Source organism: Drosophila mojavensis, unplaced genomic scaffold (assembly GCF_018153725.1).
Source record: "Drosophila mojavensis isolate 15081-1352.22 unplaced genomic scaffold, ASM1815372v1 contig_231, whole genome shotgun sequence".
Classification (NCBI taxonomy): Eukaryota; Metazoa; Arthropoda; class Insecta; order Diptera; family Drosophilidae; genus Drosophila; species Drosophila mojavensis.
In genome coordinates, this window is record NW_025318772.1 from 1,803,186 (window position 1) to 1,823,000 (window position 19,815).

Genomic DNA, 19,815 nt, shown 5'->3' on the forward strand with positions numbered 1-19,815 from the left:
GGGGTTTGCCAGCTCCACTCCCAACCTGTCATAAAGTGTCGCGACGCGCGTTTCCGCTACCTGCCACGTCACGCCCAGCGTCGCCCATCTGACTTCCTTCCCAAGACTGTCAGTGGTGCTTCCTGCTGCTGGTGCGTGCTTAACCCGCAATGGCTTCCGGCGCACGCACTGCAGCCGCAAAAGGCGCACATTACTTGCGAGCGCATTGTCGGCTTTGGATGCACTTACACCAGCTTTATTATCCCCTCTGCCCGTCTTACTCGCACTCTTCAGCTATTTCTCTCTTTGATAGCTAGCTAAGGGCATAGGAATTACGTTGCTCAAGAGCAAGTATTAGGCATAGGAATTACATTGCTCTAGAGCCTTTGAGTGCTGCCTTGAGCCAGGCAAAAACAAGCTCAACGCGCAAAACTGTCAATGCCATCGACCAAAAAAGATCCTGGAAGAGCAGCAGCAGGAGCAGAGTGCAGCTATGAAATAAAACCTGCAACTTGTTTGTTGACCTGCAGCAAATAAAGAAAGAAAAAAACCAAAACAGAATGCTCAATGCTGGCAAATACCCTGTAAAGGAAAGAGCAGTCAAATTCCTGAGTTCTGCCTGAGCTATGAACAGGCGTGGACTATAAATATACTATAATATAATATAATATAATTAAAACCGGAAGTCACCATAACCATATAGGTTTGGGAGCCAAAATATTCTTCGCTATAACCATATGAACACTAAAGAGAAGTCGTTATAACCGAACCGTACTGTTTATACATTAAAAATGAATATGCTACCTGATATTATGCCCTTCTGAAATTACAGGGCATAGAACCCAATGAAACACATTCCAGCACAAGCTACACAAAATGCTAGCTAGGTCTCTATATGATGTGTGCATATGTGTGTCTCTCTCTCTCTCTCTCTCTCTGTGTGTGTGCACATGCTTGTGTGCGTAGCGCGTGTGAATGCTTGGCAAACAGACAAAGAAAAGTAACAGCATGGCTGAAACCAAAATGGGTATAACTGTTGACCAAAACGGCAGCATGACGTCTATTCGCAGCCCTTGAAAGGTGACACAGCAGGTAACGGTTTGTGGCAGTGCTTAAACTGTAGCCAAAAAACTTCAAGAGCTTAAAGGGAAAACTCAATTATGCAACAAAATTAAAGGCAACTAGATTTATTATTAACTTATTGCAACAAAAGAAATATCAAATGTAAGTTTACAGTTTAGAAAAGCACTTGTGCCTAATTTCAATATAAAACTTGGCAAAATCCGCACAGACACTCAAACAATTAGTGAGACAAAGGTGAGGGTGGATAGGTAAGTTTCAAGTGGCGGACTACCTGGCTGGCTTGGGCTGCTTGGGTGGAGAACTAGCTGGAGCGACGTCAACTGAAGCCATACGATGACGAAAAAGTTTCAGTTTTTGTGCAAGCAAATTGGATTATTTGATTACGTGTTTGTGCGAGAGACCAGAGCAGGTATACACAACTCAGAGAGAAAGAGACTGAGCGAGTGAGAGTGAGTGAGCGATAGAAATTTCAGAGGCAGGGTAAGAATCAGACTTTTACACGCTGGCAATTTGTAAAGCGGCCAAGGGAACAAGTTTTAAGAGCGCCAAGCGTATTGCAGGGGTTGCAGATTCATTGCAGGTTCCAAAAAAGATTCGAAAAAAAAAAAAAATAGTTTTTCTTTGGCTTTGATTTATGTGGATTTCGTTTGCCAATTGGCAAATGCTTGGTACTCAGCATCTAGAAGAAGAAGTCACGTCGAAGCTATAAAAACTAAAATACCAATTCGATATAGAACGTTTGACAGAAGCTACTTACAAAAGCTGGAAATGATTGAACTCAATTTCTCTCAGTGCAAAGCATAAGCCGACAACATGCTTAGTATAAATGTAAAGTTGAAAAGGTCAGAGTGGAGACTTTAGTTTTGTAAAATGAGAAAATAATACGATCTTAGTATTTGATGAGAATGTAAGGAAAAGCTTAGAGAGGAGTTTACAAAAGTGTCTGAATGACAATTGTAGTTGTGGTGAATATAAGTTATATCACTTAAGAAAATCATAGTTATATGAGGCTGAATCTTCTATTCTCTTATTGAGCAAGTAAACAGGAAAAATTCAAGAGGAGTTTACAAGAAGCTGGAAAAATGTATAAAACAGTGAAATTTGTAAAAAAAAAAAAAAAAAAAAAAAGTTTCATTTTCTTTTCCAGCAAATTTATTATTAAATACAAATATTTGTTCAATTTTTTTTTAAAGCAAGAATATGTTGAGAGTATATTCAGGCGGATAATTTAAAATGCGTTCGCATTAATAAATTAGCAAATAATTAACCACATAATTATTTGTTAGACATCATGAGGAGAATGTGAAGCTATCTTCATAGAATTGTTGGCAATTAAAAAACCCTTAGCAAGTAATTTTTATTGGTAGTTAATTGACTAATTGAGTCAATTGCCAATGGATAACGTGACAAGCAGTAACGTGAGTAACGGCGAGTAAAGAGAAACAACGACTAGACTAAATGGCAATTGGCGTCGAGTTTGTTGTCCAGCGGGCGTAATAAAATAAGAGAACTCGATGAAGCAGCAACGAGCATAAGTTACCTTGTGGCAGCTGTGGACAACAGTTACCTTCTACACAGACAAATTAAAAGTCAATATGGACACATACATACTAACACACACACACACACGTACATAGAGACTTTTAACCCGAGCTCGCCGGCAACAAAATTTATTGTTTCAAACTGGCTGCAAATAGTTAGAAAATTGGTTTTGGCTTGGCAGGTTTCGGAGCGTTCAAACTGTCTGCTTGTTTGCCTAATTGATTTATTTATAAAGATATACGTATTTATAGATATATATAAATATATATCTATATATAAATGTATATAGTTCGTTTAGTCTATGAAACATTTATTGCGAAAGCCCGCAGTTGGCAAATGCAGGCGACAGCTGCTGCTACTGCTTCAATATGTGGCACTGGTGCGTATGAGTGATTTTTAATTTATATTTAAATAATCCAAAGAGCAGACTTGACATTTGCCAGGCGCACGACAAGGGCTACTTTTATTTTATTTTTATTATTTTATTTATTATTTATTATTTTGTTAGGGCTCACTTTCGGCCCGTTCTGATGAGCTGCGAGGCTCACAGCCCGCAGCACCAGACCAAAACAAACAAACAAACATGCAAGAGGCGTTACCGAAAAGGTGTTGAACCAAAGTGTGAAGCACAGTAGACAGCAAGAAGCAGTAGAAATAGGAACAGGTGCTACTCAAGGGTGTTTTTCTACTTCTCTCTCTTTTTTTTTTGGGTATATTTGATGAGAAGTACGTTAAGCATGTGCTAGTTATGCACAATCGATATGCGATATAGTGTGTACTTAGGGGCCAAGCATTTTTGTGCTGACTGGCAGACGATTAACCCTTTACGTGCCAATTGCTAAATAAATTAGCAAGCATGGCTGTGTGTGTGTGAGTGCGTGTGTGTGCGTGCGTGTCTGAAAGTTGATTGAAAAACTCAACTCTTATGTTTCGAGCCAGAGAGAGAGAGAGAGAGAAATCGTTCTTCACTCACTCCATCATACCCGAGGTATTTTAATTGGCATTGTTGCCTTCAAGTGTTGCCCATTAAAAAGTTGACTCTCAGGCACAATCTGGCAACGCCTTGGTTGTGCTTTGGCCCTTGAGCCGTAGGCCTTTGGCTTAGCTATTCTATGGGCCAATCAGCACTGCAGCATTGCGCCGTTATTTAATTAAGCTAATTTTCGCCTTTGAATTGCCTTTGGATTTTCTTTATGCCTTTAATGAGGTTAAGCAAATAAAATGCGCATACGCCATGTGCAACGCGGCGTATTTCATGACAGCTGCCATTTATAGCTATTGGCACGTCGGGCTTCCAATTTGCGTTGATTAATTAATACATACTTAAAGAATTTCGGGGAAATAATACGTACTGGCATTTAAATAAGGCTACAATTAATTATTTATTATAACTGAAAATGAATGTAGATGTCAATATTAATTTAATAGAATTGAATAGTCAACATTTGAGCTATTTGTATAATGGTGCATTTTAGATCTGAGATGTGGAGCGACATCATTAAAGTTTAAGCACACTAACTCAAATGAGCAACAGCAAATGAAATAATCAGCATTTGCTGGTTTATAATCTCTAATAGCAAAATGCAATAAACTTTTAAAAGCAACGCATTAATGCCTCAATCAGCTTATGAGTAAATACTCGTTTTGCATTAAGCTTTTCACTACTTATTTGTGCATTTCCACTAAACTCTCTGCATGCTTCCGTTAATCTTAATGTATATAAGTAGTTTTTAGAACTGCTCCCAATGAACAATATAGAAACACTTTCATACCATACTCAACTTTTTCAAATCACTAAATGCACTATTTAATAACAATTTCATGCCAAAAATTCTTGAAACTTCATTTCGTTACCGAAAAGTTTCTAGTAAAACATTGAAGTGGTCAATCAATATCGGTTGAACAAATAGTAAAAATGCAATGAAGCAATTTAAACAGAATATCGTTTAGCTGCAGCTCCCTCACATAGGGCACACACACACACAGACACATTCGAATGAAATAGGAAGTTGCATGCAAATGCACATGGACAAGAGAGTATAACGGATCTAGAGTAGCCAGGGGATGGAATCAGCCACAATACAAATTGAAGTGCTATACATTATAATTCATTGCACAAGCAATATGATTTTAGCCATGCCAAGCTGCAATCGGACGACCTCAAGCCGTTCAACTCGAGCTAACAACTTTTAACAATGACATTCACTTTGGGCCAGCAGGACACCAACCATCCAGCGACACTCAACCACCCAACCACTCAACCAAATACTCTCCCACACAGCCAGATTGCATGTGCCATGTGTCCAAGTCTGTTTCATTTAAAGTGTCCCCAGCTTCGGTTCGTGCGAGTCTATTTGATTTTGGGTTCTTCTCCACTTTGGGTAGAGGAAAAATGCTCAACCACTTTTTTTTTTGCTTTTTTTTTTTCCCCCCCTTACTGGCGTTTCTCTCGCAAAGTTTTATTTCAGTTTCATTCATTCGTTTTGTTTTTGCATATTTTTAGTACTCCCCCTCACAATGGGTCACTTTTATTTACTCGAATTGCATGGCGCGAGTTTGTATTTCGATGCAGTGAAAAAATTAAGCAATCCCAGCAAAAGGACTATCATCTCTTTTTATTTGTAATATGTAAATTGCATTTTTTTGCTGCCCCTTGGCGGTTTGAGATTTAATTGCTTAATTATTGATGTCAACCGATATGTAATTGTTCTGAGGCACTTTAATACATATATATTTTACATAGCAGTTGTCATTTGCATTCATTATTTGGATTTTTATACCGTCTCCAGTCGATAAGGCGCGTTCTTACTTGTTTTAAAATATTTGTTTGATGACTGTCTGAAAAACCCCGTCTAACGATCCAGGTAAAACACTTGAACTAAAGCCAAACTCTGTAGCGCGCGTTTTTACTTTCATCTCATGCCTGCAAGCTGGAACTCGTTAATATGCCAATTGCAGAACCGTCGTTTTTTTTTTTAAATAATTGGAAGAGGAAAACAAAAAACAATCCAAATTAAATTTGAAGTAGCGCCCATCGAAAGTTGCCTGAAATTTCTTGGCATTTATTTCATTTAAAAGCCCCAATTCAATATTAAAGTAGAGGACAACAAAAAAAATATATAAAATAAGAGAATTTTGTTTTTTCAGGGTTTCCTTAAATAAATTTAGTTGATTTGATAACATTTCAATGCATACGCTATATGAGAAGGAAACTGTTTGGCACTGGTGCAACTTTTGCCACAGACCATTATGGAAATTAAATAAAAAATTATAATCTTTAATACATAACGTATACGACACGTTGCCAAATACTTTTTTGTGATGCAGCCTCTTTGGCCGCCTTTGGCATAACTTGAAACAGGTTTTTGTCCCTACAGAACATAAGCGTGTGAGCCTTACAAAATGAGTAAAACAGAGCAAAGATAACAAGCTGTCGAGATTAGAGCGAGAGAACATCTAATGTGCTTAAATAAATCCAGTGATTTTCTTATATTTCTCTCTCTTTTTTAGCGCTCTTTGAAATCATTTTACATGTAACCCATTTGTTTAACGTTTTCAAGTGCTTACCCTACATAAACGACAGTTGGATACGGTTTATCAATAGAGGCAAAAGAGAACGAGAACAAATGATATGCGATTATAATGGAGGAATAATGAAAATATATGTATATATATATATATATATATATATATATATTTCAATATATTTATATGAGAAGCCTTATGAGATAAAATAACGACTACGACTCTCATCATTCAAGAGAATTCAAGTATTTTACATTCTATAGAGTTTTCACAAACAGCTTATGGGCCAAGTTTTACTCGATTATGCAGCGAATTGCATTTGAGCGCCGGGTTGAGAGGGAGGCATGATGCTTGTTCGTTGGATTTGTTGTTCAGAGTAAAATAAACCCGAGGGAAGATAATTCACTAAGTACATGAGAAAAAGAGAAACTGGAGATAGCAGCGCAACGGCAAATGAATGGCGGAAGTTTAACAGTCATCAGAAACGGCTCAAGGGGAGGGAGTGGCAGAAAGAAATGTATATCTAATGGGGTTGTTTTTTTTTTTTTTTTTTTATTTATTTATTTATTTTATTTCTGCTAACAATATCAGCACTCTTTAATGATATCAAACTCGCGTCTATCTAGAGATGTGTTTTGCAACTCTGGCATATTTTCCACCATCAGCACTAATTTAAAAAGTTGAAATGGGATTTTGAACTAGTTGCACTAGAATACACAACTGTTGCGCTCTTGATTTGACGGATTACGCGTAACTGTGCTGAGAAGCTGAAGTGAAGAGCTCATGCTGCCAATACTTGAACAAACTTTTGCAACATTATTCAACACTGCCAGTCACATAGGAGTTTTTGCCAGGAGCACATGCACAAACAGCAACGCACGTAGCAAGTTCTTCAGCGGCCTTCAACTAGCTCTCGAGCTCACAAAATTTGATTTCTAATGGCAACAGTTTTCTTCTACTTCACCCAAAAGAAAAAAAACTAAGAAAACCAACCAAACTTTGAAGGCAGCCACTGCGCTTAGACAGAGATAGCATTAGTGCGGGATAAGCACATGTTGTGTGTGTGTGTGTGTGTGTGTGCTAGCATATTTCTCATCTTGTTGCATATGTCAGAGTGAATGTACTTAAGCAAGCAGATAAACATAATCTCACAACTTTTGAAGGCCTTTGTGTGTAGAGACTATGAAATTAAAAAACACAAAAATATATAAATAAAGGAAATAGTACAGACAGCCGCAGACTTACAAATAGATCAGTTACTTGATAATCTGCCGACATATGGGATATCCTAGCTAAGTCGCCGAAGTTTTGATTTAACATAGTTAGATGATTTCATATATATATTCTAGATTTGTATATATATGAAAGAGCAGTTTTCTAAAAGGGTATTATAGTTTCGACTTGCTGTAGATATTCGTTTGCTTCACTTTACTATCATGTGATGAGTTTTTTGTAGCAAAAAGAAACGCTTAAGGATACTTGTGCAAGATTTATGACGTGTTAGTTTTTTCGTTTGCAGTTTCTACTTTTTTTCGAGTGGAGTTTGCCACAGGACTTGCAACAAGTCCACATCCTTTTGCGCAACAACCCACTTGCACATGCATATGCATATTAAAGCGAGGACATGCAATTTTTGTTCCTTTGCCAAGTGGCGCTCATTTTTTAATGAGCGCCCCGGAAATCTCTGGGTGTGGGTGAGTGTGCCTATGTGTATGTGTGTGTGTGCGGCGTTCGTTTTGATTTATGAAGAACGCTGCGCAGCTGACGTTTCGTTGGTGGCTGCTGCGTGGGTGTGGCAGGACTTTGGTTAAATAAGTAAAGCAGCGTGGAGTGAGCAAAAAAACAAAAAAAAAAATATATATATATATATATATATATATATATATTATTTTTAATGTGACGAACGCATATATGAAGTAGTACCGTTTGCTGTCCGTAATGTCCTGCCTGGCCTGAGGCTTTATGTTTGCTCATTGATATTGTAAGCGCTCGTCTGCCTAAAAGTTGACTGCAAAAGTCCTTAAACTGTATTTACGCATCGCACACGCGTCCATTAATCAAGCAATTTATCAAACATGTCATTTGAGAGCAGCATCAGCAGCCACAATTATGAGGGAACTGGTGCAGGGGACTTGACATATTTGGGATTTGATCGTCATTTGTCCGCCCCCTCTCTCTCTATTGACACGCCAGATATGTGAGCAATTTGCCAGAGTGGAATCCAAAAGCATATATGGACCGTGAGACTAATTAGGAACTAAAGTGCTCAGATTATACACATCATTCAGAAGCAAGCAATATTGTATCATTGCTTTCCCGAATTTAGTAATAATTGAAAATTAATAACAATAAATCAGCGGGTGAGCCCTAAAATTTTACTCAGGAGTTCCAATTTCTCACTATACAATATCTTTAATTTACGAGCTCCAACTGAAAACATTATGAAATACTTCAAGAATTGAATGTTGTTCATAAGTTGAATAGATGTTGCAAAATACTTAACGGACATTAGTCTGCTCTTAAATTGTGTTACCCACAGTGCGAAATCAGCCAGGATGTTAACTAACTTGATTGCCTGACTGAGCCTGTGTCTGTCTGTCTGCCACTGTGTGTGTGTGCGTGTGTGTGTGTGTATCGCTCGATTGTTATCAATGTTGTTCTGCCATTGGCTCTGGTAAGTATCAACCACAATTCTGGGTCATGTCAAAATCGTAAGGCTTGTCAATCAGCTTTATCATTTTGTCAGGGTGTGCGTAAGTGTGTGTGTGTCTTGTAACGTTAAACCGGCATTAGTCAATTATGTTCTGCCTTAAAAGCCATACAAACACAAAGAAGTGCGGCCTTTAGCTTAGCTTAGCTCTTAAGGCGACGCTCGAAGGCGGTCCTTTGGCTCAGCATAAAAGTATGCTACAATTTTGCATGCACAAACACAAGCGCACACACCCAGCCACACTAACAAACACATGCATACATAAGCAGCTAAAAGCTTATAGTTCATCAAGTGAAAAAGTGTGTGGGAGCGAAAAGCGAACCGGGAGGGCTGAATCTGAAGAGCGCTCAAAAGAGGTTAATAACTGTAGACACTGCTAAGCGAAGCTTGAAATGGAGCTAGCGTAACTGAAACTTCGGATTGCTTGCCTGCTTTCTTTGTATGCAGGAGGAAATGAGGGTAGCATGTGTGTCTATATATGTGTGTGTATGCATGTATCTACAATGATGTCTCAAGAATGTGTGTGTAGGGAATATACGTTATGGCAAGTTGTTATACATGTTTTTTTGGAGTTCTCATTTCACGTGAAGGGTATAGCTGTTCGCTATATACCCTATAATATGCATAATAGCAATAAGCAGTGTTTAATTCTTTCTATATTAAAACTCTTTTTACAAAAGTCTGAAAATATTTATCAATTTAATATTTCAGAATAATTTCCCAACTTCTCTTAAATCTTACCAGTGTTGGTAAACGCGTTTATAGCTTCCGTTTCTCTTCATGTTATATATTGCATAGCTATAGCAAAGATTCTTCATAAAACATTCTTAGTTTTAATAAGCTGTAGAAAACGATTTTAAAATATTTCTTTATTTAATAAAAATTGATGTATTATTATTTGTAATTATTTTAATTCCAAAAAACCATTAACAAATTCTTTTACTTACAAATATTTCTTTCAACAAGATATTCTTATTATGTTTCCAGCTTTAACATTTTGATACTTTCCATATATTTACTGGAGTGAGAATCTGCTCTATTTTGTATTATTATATTCAACTTTATTCATTTCACTTTGCCGGAAACATTTTTCCATTGTTGCTCTCCATTGTATGCACATATTAAAGCATCATGCATCTGCATTTTGGTAAAAGTCTTGCACTCACAGCCTTTGTTAAGGCATTCATTCATGCATCAACATGTTTGAAGGAGCGAGCAGATGTAATTTGCATGTGTGTCAAAGCCAAAAGGATGTGGCACATAAAAATGCTGACACACTTAGGAGCACCTCCCTTAATAATGTGTACATTATTTATATACAATTGTACTTGTTTTCTTTTTATGATGGATCTTATTTTGTTTGCACCGCTGTCACGCCTACAAGCGCATAATTGAATTTTTACGACTGCTAAGAAAATACCTACCTTAAAGAAAGGAAAGAAAAGTTAGAACAATAACAAGCGTCATAAATAAATGTCTATATCAACGGGGCAGCGAAAACTTCTAGTCCAAGCAGTTTTATGAGCTGCCATAATCGGAAATTTTTGGCTTTTCGGATTTGCCAAACTCAAAAGTCTTTTTATTACCGTTGAGCATGCGACAATTGTAGCGCCTATAAAACACGTGCCTATGTATATATATGCATATATATATTTCCTTTTGTATGTTCGGGGCGAGGCTCTGCTAACTTGGGCCGTCTAGCCGGGCCCTACCACTGTGCAAAGCCCACGCAAATCCACGCCAAAGTCATTTCCGTGTAATAAAAGTCTGGCGCATTGCAATTTGCGTTTTACAGAATGGGCGTGGTCAAGTGCAATGAACCGCTTGGAAAAGCTGGCGGGATAAAAATGCCAACAATGTTTTCGAAACATGGTCGAGCATTTTTACGCCTAAAAGTATTTTCTGAAAATGGTAAAATGGTTGCGGGGCGGGGGCAGACTAACACAGCTGATAAGCAGGCAACAGAGCACAGCAGACACACAGCTTTAGCAATTGTAAAACTGACAGGCTTTTGCTGTTCTTTGTTACGGCACAATGATGGGCAGTGTCTGATGCTCAATACCCTGTAACTGAAATTGGCGAATGGCATGACGCGTGGCATACCACACATGTAACGTACTCATTCATATTCAAATAGAATATTATTTATATACATATATTTATTATATTTAATTCAGAGATATTTTAGAATATTCTCTTTTCAGATACTTTTTAGCCATATAATAATTTCGACATCTATTCATTCAAGCCTTTCAGTTTCAGTTTTTTTGTAGAGTGTTTCTATGTCGGTATTATAATTTACAACGCAACCAAACACTAAACCACAAGCCATACTGCACACATCCTGTAGCTGATACTCTACCCTTTGTGAAGCTTGTCTAAATATATACATATATATATATACTGATAAAAAATATATACACAGATGTACATATATTCACTCTTGGTAAAAAAAAAAATAGAGAATAGAGAATAACACGAGCTTGCGTTCTGTTTTGTTGTTTCTTTCCCGTTTGTGTGAGTGAGCGTACGTATGTGTGTGTCTGCTCTTCCGTAAGCATTCAGCCTTTGAGAGTTTTTGAGTGTGTGTGGGTGTGTGTTCATGTGTCTATTTTGTGTGGCTAGTTAAATATTTATGTGACCTTTTTAAATACGCTCTAAATCGACACATTTGCAAGATCTTTGAAAACTTTGAAATTCCATTTTACAACTAATTAAAAGTCGATTTACGAAAGTTTCTTTAATTATTTGAGTTATTCGACTTATTTGGCTGTTTTAATTAGTTGCTTCAAGGTAATAAAATTCTCAATCTGACATTTTTTTTTTTTGTTTACAGTGACCAATTTTTTGACATTTATTTTATATTTTGGGAATTTTAAGTTTCGGCTTAAAACGTATTTAAAATTTGGTTTGCATACATTTTTCAATTAGTTTAAATTAAAATTCTATCAACCACGCCTCCACCGCTCACCCGACAGTGTAATATGGCCAAAGACGCAAACCGTTTAACGCACACTTAAAGCTAGCCACATTCAGTTGAATTCTCTGCCCAGACACACAGTAAATTTTCCTAAGTTAATTAACTTGAAAAGCAGCATCTGCTGCCAGCTGCTTCTTCTCTGCCAAGCCACGGGGCCACCATTCATTAGGCGTCATGCCTTCATTTCACACAGAACTTTAAGCATTTATCTTAAATATTAACACAAATGTCACAGTTTATAGTGGCTGACTAATAGTCTCTATGCAGCTTTAAGATGTCTGAAGACAATGACAAATTCAGTTTTTCGTATGCATGTTAATTGATGAAGGAATTTAAAAGTTCAGCAATTGTATTTATTTTCAAATTAGTCCAATAATGTCACAGCAATAAGATAAATTAAGCTTTTGTCTTTACTGAGTAGAATTTTTAAATAAACATAATTCATAATCCATAATACATAGCAAAAAAGGCAAAATTAACTTTAGTTACAGTTTGTAGACTTTGCAATTAATGCACATTAAATATTTATTTAATATTCACGTCGAACCCGAAAGCTGGGAGCCACCTGGCAAACCGGAGTTCTATATGATTAAACGTAACTATTTGAATAGTACGGCGCACCGGATTGCAAACTGTGCATAGGGAATGTTGACTGAACGCCAAAGCGGATGCTTCACCTATACATAAAATGTGCAGAGAGAGAGAGAGAGAGAGAGAGAGAGAGACAGAATGGGGGAAGAGAGAATGAAAACGAGACTAGGGGTTACTCAACCATGTGTGTATATGTTTTCTGTTGCGTTGGTGGAAGTTTGACAAAAGTTTAATTGAATTTCTGTCGCCTGAATGACGTCAAATGGACTGAGATTTAAATATCAAAATATATAAACCCATTGGATTATGATTAAAGCTTGTTATGAACTCAATCTTCTTTAGATTGCATATATCTATACACATGTCTACCCATATAAGTGTATGAACTTAAAGCTGAAGCGTTGCAATAATGCGTTATCAATGGCAAGTAATTGTGCTTGATGCCACATACTTCAGCCATACACACATACATGCACATATACACAGACATCAGGCTTCAAGCCGCAAACATTTGACCTAGCCGCACAAATTGTGGATGCCACAGCTCTGCGTCGAATGCATAGCAAGTAGTTCAGATGTGTGAATGTGTGCAATTGCTTGCGGCAGTGTGTATGTGTGTGTGTGTGTGTGTGTTCGTGTGTGTATCGGCGTATTATGCAAATTTATTCATAGTTTCCGCTTTTTGACTCATTATCATTGACTCACCGCTGATGCTCAGCGACTGCGTATAATTTACTTACGAGCCCATGCTCCATTCATACTATCTGGTATCTATAACAGGCATCTATTAGGTACGTTATCTACACTCGCTCGGTGTGGGTAATACATTATTGACAGCGTCACTGCACACTTATACGCTGACCTTCATCTAGTGCTTCCAATCAGATATTGTGCATTGATTTCAAATGCTTTTAGGTCATGTGGAAAATTGAACTTATATACCATCTGCTCATTGATATAGGTAAATAAGTCCGGAAGTTTATAATTATACTATATCCTTATATTCGAGTTTTTAAAGCTCTCAGAAAAATGAATGATGATTATGATTTATTTATGTAATAAAAGTGCTTCATCTGAAATACTTCTCAGCTGAAATTAACTTCAAGTTTGCTTTTATTACCGTTAAAGGATAAATAATTCCTTGCTCAAGTTCATAGCTTGAATACAGTCAATTGATTTATTATAAGCGCATTAATTATAAGAAGCTTAAGCTGAAGTCACCCAGTTTGCTGGGATCTTTGGCCAATTGTCTCGCAGTTCTAACTCCGCAAATCCATTTTGTTCTATGTGCAGTGAAGTGTGCGTCTGCTTGAGCATTTTCAAATAGATAAACGCATTTAAATGAGTAGGAAGTGTAAACTTTGCCACCAGAAGCAGCAGCAGCAGCAGCAGCACTAAAATCATGACCAAAATTTATGGCGACAACGCGTGCACAGGGCACAGTGCCAGTTGGTCGAAAGGCAGGGAGTGTTTTGAGAGAGTGGGGGGAGGGGGGCTGCTGGTCACGCGCTGCGGGCGGGCCAACAAAAAATGAAATGACCAAAAAGCGTCAAGCAGACAAAAAGCCCGCTGCAGTTGCAGCAAACGCCATGGCGCTTATTAATGGGTCATGTGTGCGCTGTAAACTTTGGCCAGAACCGAAGTTGGCCTTCTCTCAATTGCTGTTGGTGTCGGTGTTGGCTTTGTTGTTGTTAGTGCTGCTGCTCCTGCTGCTGCTGCTTCTGCTGCAGTGCTTTAAACTTTTGCGAGAAGAAAACTTTGTATGCCAACTCGCCTGGCACAACACCCGCTGGGTGCACAGCCACGCCCTTACTTAACCTAAAAAGGTGAGCAAAGCGTACAACAATATCACATATACATATAGAAATACACACACATACACACATTGTACATTAGTTAGTTCATTTTTGGTAATTACCCTGGCACCAAATTATGAGGCGCTCATTTGCATATTTTTCAGCCAGTCAATAGCAACAACAACGAAGCCTACAAATTGAAAGCGCGTTACAGGAATTTGCATAAAACACTTATCGCTAAAGGCGCTACAAATGCATAAATCATCATCACCAACATCATCATCATCATCATTCAACAAGAGACGTATACCATTCAGCTGAGTCAATCGAATGGACATTAGTGCGGAGCAAATGCAATGCTCGTGCGTGCTAGAATGGAATGCCAATTGACGACAACTAAACCCAGGCCAGGTATGGACAGAATTCAAAGTTAATTAAAACAACTCTGGACTTAAGCATGCTTACATCAAATAACAATAATAATGCTTAATAATTATATAACATGGCACTAAAAAGAACACTATTAAATAGACCAACCTTCATAGACTTCCCAAAGCGACCTTTAACCAAGTAAGCAAACGATGTTTCCTCAATCCTCAAACCTAATCAAAAACCACTTCAAATGAACACAATCCGACGTCAACATTCCAGCATTTTCAGTTCGTGCCTGCATTGTAAATCATTCCATCTCTAATCGCTACGGCATACACGGCGTATGCGTCATAAATGTCAAATGTGCCCTTCGCTTTTCGATTGCCTCGCTTCAAATCACAGTATCGCGTGTTGTTGCTGTTGTTGTTGTTGTTGCTATCGTTGTTGGCAGCATTTTCGAATTCATGTCAAGCATCCGAATTGAAAATTCAATGTGTTTGTAATTGCCAAAAATGGACGTTTGGATATTTGCCCCCACAAGGGACACTAGGGCCAGCCCATCGAAATTCTGAACAGTTCGGTGCAAGGAAATGAACTGTACGCAGTGTCGGGCCATTGGCAATCGGCAATCGACCATTGTTAGCGCTGTGAAGGAAATTAAGTGGCTGACGATTGTGAATGGCCAAAGAGCACGGGCACGGAAACTTCATGGAGCTACTGCTTATATTGATTAATAGATCTTGGCTAAGTTCATTCCTAAAAATGGCATGTGCTTAGCCTCACATTATGCCTGCCCAACTTAAAGTCACGCAAAACAAAAGCTGTGCGGCCATTCTCATTTATACAAGTTAAGTTAAATGAGCAAACCAGCTTCATCCGTTGGGAAATTCCTAAGGAAGTGGAGGAAGAAGAAGAAGAAGCAGAAGCACACAGAAGTGGCTGAGTGGAAGGCAAATCAAAATATATTTTCGTTTTCGAAAGATTTAACAACAAGAGTTTCTTTTCCATATTGTATAGAGAAATTAATTTGAAAAGTTTTCATTTTGTTTAACTTTTATATATTAATTATTATTTTGTATGTTTCATTAACTTTTCGTTATTATATTTCTTTAATTTTCGATTAACCATTACATTCATTAGTATTTAAAAATCTAAATTTAGAATGCAGTCAAGTGCGTAAATACAAACAGCGAAACAACAAACAGAGACACGATAAAATTGTAAACAATGTGACAAACAGAACGAAAACGGAAGAAAGTATACCAAGCTAAAATAACGGAAATAAAAAGACAAACAAAAGAAGTTCAACTAAGAACTGTAGCTGCAACTGACGCGTAATTAAAGCTGCCTTCAAACTGAAATTCCGTGCGGACCGGAAGTTGTTTAAAAAACAGCCAAAAAAACAAAACAAAAAATCCTTTTCAGCCTGGGGGAAAATTCCCGTAGTGCGTGCTGTCGGTTTTTTTGGTCACTAGCGGAAAATTCAAAATAAATTGGAAAGAAACAAAACTGGGTGGTGGCTTTTAATTGTAGGCCAAACGGGGTGACTATAATTGGAACAGTCGAAGCGTGTTGCAACTTTTGTTATATGTGTCAGTGCTGCAGGTTGGTCAACGAAAATTCCAGCCACTTTCGATAGCATTTCGCCATGAAAAGCGCGATTTAATTGAATTAACATTCGGCGCTCAGCTGCTCGAAATGAATGTGTAGTAGAGAATTTATTCTGTGAGTCAGATCTGAAATTTGGAGACTTAATTGAAACTGAAATCTCTCTGACAATTATTTCACAGCGAGTTTGATCAATAATTTCAATTGTAATACATAGAAGGTTTTTGTTGATTTAAAATTAAATTAAGTATTAAACAGAATTTTATTAGTTTGGCATTTTATGACATTACTCGCTGAAGTTTCCACTTAATAGTGAAATTAACTATGAATACAAATATGTAATATTATTATATGAGCAAGCACAAATTGTAAGAAAAGTAAGATTATTTATTTGAAAAATATGTGCAATATTTTTTCGAATAATCTATCCAACATATTGACATTAGTAATAATATTTATTCAAGTTTATTATTTAGTAATATGATTTATTTATGTTTATTATTACAGGAAGATCTTCTTCCATTTTGTGATTTAGCAATTCGCACTGAAACTTAACTAACTGCATTCCTCTATATATTCCCCATTTTTCCACATAAAAATCCACTTTCTTTTTGAAATTCTGTTGAAAATATTATTTGGAATTTGTGCTCTATCAGCTGCTATGTCAACCAGCCCAGCTTACTGTTGTTTTTTTCACCTGGTTGCAGCAGCTATTGTTTCGAAATCGCTGTGAATTTCGTGTAGTCTACTTTTTTGGTGCAGCAGCTGCTGCCACAACAGCAGCAACAACATGATATGAATTGCAAAGCAATTAAATTGCACAATTGCGGATGTCAGTTTTCAGTTTTCAGCTTTCAGCTTTCAGTGCTCAGTGCTGCGGCAGTTGTTTGCGTGTTTTACAACATTTTGTTAAGCCTGACATTTTAGCACCTTAAATAGCAACAATAACAACAGGCACTTACTGCCAGCTGATCGCTTGCAATGCCCGCTTGTTTTCCCACAGCTGAACATGTGGCAAATGTGGCAGCTGCACGCATCGTGCGACCATTCTCATTCGACCAATTGCACTTGGTAGGTTTGTGTCCTAGCTAAGCCATTGCATGACATGCATGACTATGCGCACACAATTTATAGCGAACACCCACTGCTCTAACAACTCGACCAACAACAATCATCAAATAGGCGTGTTTTAGTTTCACCTTCCCTCTACTGTTTTGCTGTTGCCGCATTTTAAATAACAAACAACGAAATTTGTTTATAATTGCACATTAGCGGATAAAATATCGCGCATACCACACAACGGGTGTGTATGAGTGAGTGTGAGTGTGTGTGTGTGCATGTGTTGTGACTTGTGTGCCGTCTGCGCCAGCTGCCTGTCTCTCAGTCTATCTCACTCTTTCACTATTTGTGTATGTGCTGCAGGGCAGACGCCTTTGCTGCATATAACAGAGGTTGTTATGGCCCCACCCCCCTTGCACATGTTTTTTTTTATGGTGTGTTGCTATATGTGCGCTAAACTGTTTGTCATTATCGCCGATTACGATTGCGATTATTCAATTATGTATGTCCATGCGTGTAATTGGCTCGATGATAAACTTATAGCGTCTGCATAGCAGTGGCTACTAAAAATTCACACAGCTTGAAGCGGATTATAGAAAATTTCAAAGGAAGCACCATACGCTTGACAATTCTATACATAGAGCTGTCACTTGAGCAGATTATTGATTATAATAATATGAAGATAATCAAACGAACTATAACAGAAACACGTAACTGACTTACTCTCTATTTAAACTCTGAGAGTTTTTAATAAAATATTTAAACTCTGAGAGTTTTTAATAAAAGCTTTGGTATTTGGTGCAGTTCGAGGAAAAGCTGAAAGCGAAAATCTGCTGCACGTTCAGAAGTCAGTTTAAAAAGTAATTGCCAATATACTGAGAGGACAGTAAGTAGTCCGAAGCTACCTCCACATATTTCTGTGAATTTGTCGCACATTGAAGTGAATGAAATGAAAATCGATTTTTGGCAGCAGTAGCAATACAACACAACTCATTCCCCAGTTCAGTTGAGTTCAGTTGAAGTCAGCGCTTTCAGCTTTCTTTCTCTTAACAACTCGGATGATTCATGTGAAACATATTGTTGTCTCTTTTCTCATTTAACAACTATAATACATTAGTATGGTCATTAAATGCACTTCAATGGCCCTCTGAGCAACACCTTTGAAGTTTAACAACCGAAACGTGCCGCCTGACCAACATTACCAGCAACAAATAACAACAAATAATCAAGTGTTAGCTGAAGACACAATCAACACACACACGCGCACCGTTGTCCATAAGCACGTAACACACATTTATGAAACATTAAAACGTCTTTTCGGATTGAAACATTGTCAAACGGGTTCTAATATATACCTGCACAGCCCAACTCACTGTCCGACCTGTTGCATATGGACAAGTATGTGTGTGTGTGTGAGGGTGTGTGTGTGTGTGGTCGTAAAATTGTAATACCAAACAGATATAGTCACACTAATTAATTGCTATCCTGTCCAGACTAAAGCCTTGACCGGAATGCCTTTTAGCTGCTTGCTGCCCTTTTTGGCCACAAAATGCACAGACAGCTTTGTAAACATAACGGTAATTCTGAAATTCGAGTCATTTCTACTGTCAAACAGAGCGGCTCAAGAGCACAGCATGTAGTATACAGTAGAAATTATACAATTGACCCATTTACACTAAGCAATCAACAAATACAGCCATTTAATTTGTGATTTCAACTCGATTTAATTTGAATATAGAATATGCAAATATAATAAAAGAAACTTTGCAATGTTTATTAGAAAATTCCAATAAATTTAAGGATTGAAATTGAATGTAGTATGCAATGCTAGAGCGAGTACAATTTATTGACAAAAGAATGAAATATGCTAAATAAATAAATAAAAAAAATAGTCTACATTTAAAAAATAAATTTTAAAGTAAAACTTTTCACACAAAGTCCGCACAGCAAAATGCTGACATAAAAAAAAGGGTAATGTTGCCAACATAAATAATACAAAATCTTCAAACAAAAAAAATAAAAAATTTGTATACACAAAATGTTGATTACATAAACTATTTAACTATATTTATTTACTACACATTGAAAATATACTTTAAATTAATTCAGATACGTTTTTACTTTCATCTAATAGAAATGACAACTTGACAATATTTGAAAACACATTTGAGCACTAGCCAATGGACTTTAGATACCAAATCAAGTCTAATCGAACGACATGTAGACATATGTATAAATATAGATACATATACATATATATAAATGCAGCTAATGAAAAAAATTATGATGTTTTAATGTAGTTAGATGTTGGTTATGTATATAATTAAAAGGTATTTCATAATTGTGTTCGGTGTAGCAGCTTTAGAGCTTACCTTGTGGCTGTCAGGCAGGCAAACGCTTTTATTGGTGTCTGAAACCTGCAATATATAAAAAGAACCAGAAAAGAAAATGTCGCCACTGGTATAAAAAATTTTCAATTGCTCTCTATGTAGATTTTATTGTCGATTTATGCTTTAACGTTTTTTTTTTTTTTTTTTTTTTTTGGGAAGTTTGGAGGTATTTGATATTTG

The 19,815-nt window shown here is 37.2% G+C and overlaps 1 protein-coding gene across 1 annotated transcript in view; it reads right to left on the reverse strand.

The window, feature by feature from the left end:
• Nucleotides 1–19,815, reverse strand: part of LOC6574626 (AF4/FMR2 family member lilli) — a 103,155-nt gene that overhangs the window by 26,109 nt on the left and 57,231 nt on the right. Inside the window, exon 2 of the mRNA XM_032733745.2 lies at nucleotides 19,618–19,662. Within this exon, the coding sequence (XP_032589636.1) occupies nucleotides 19,618–19,662 (45 nt within the window). The remainder of the gene's footprint in view (nucleotides 1–19,617; nucleotides 19,663–19,815) is intronic.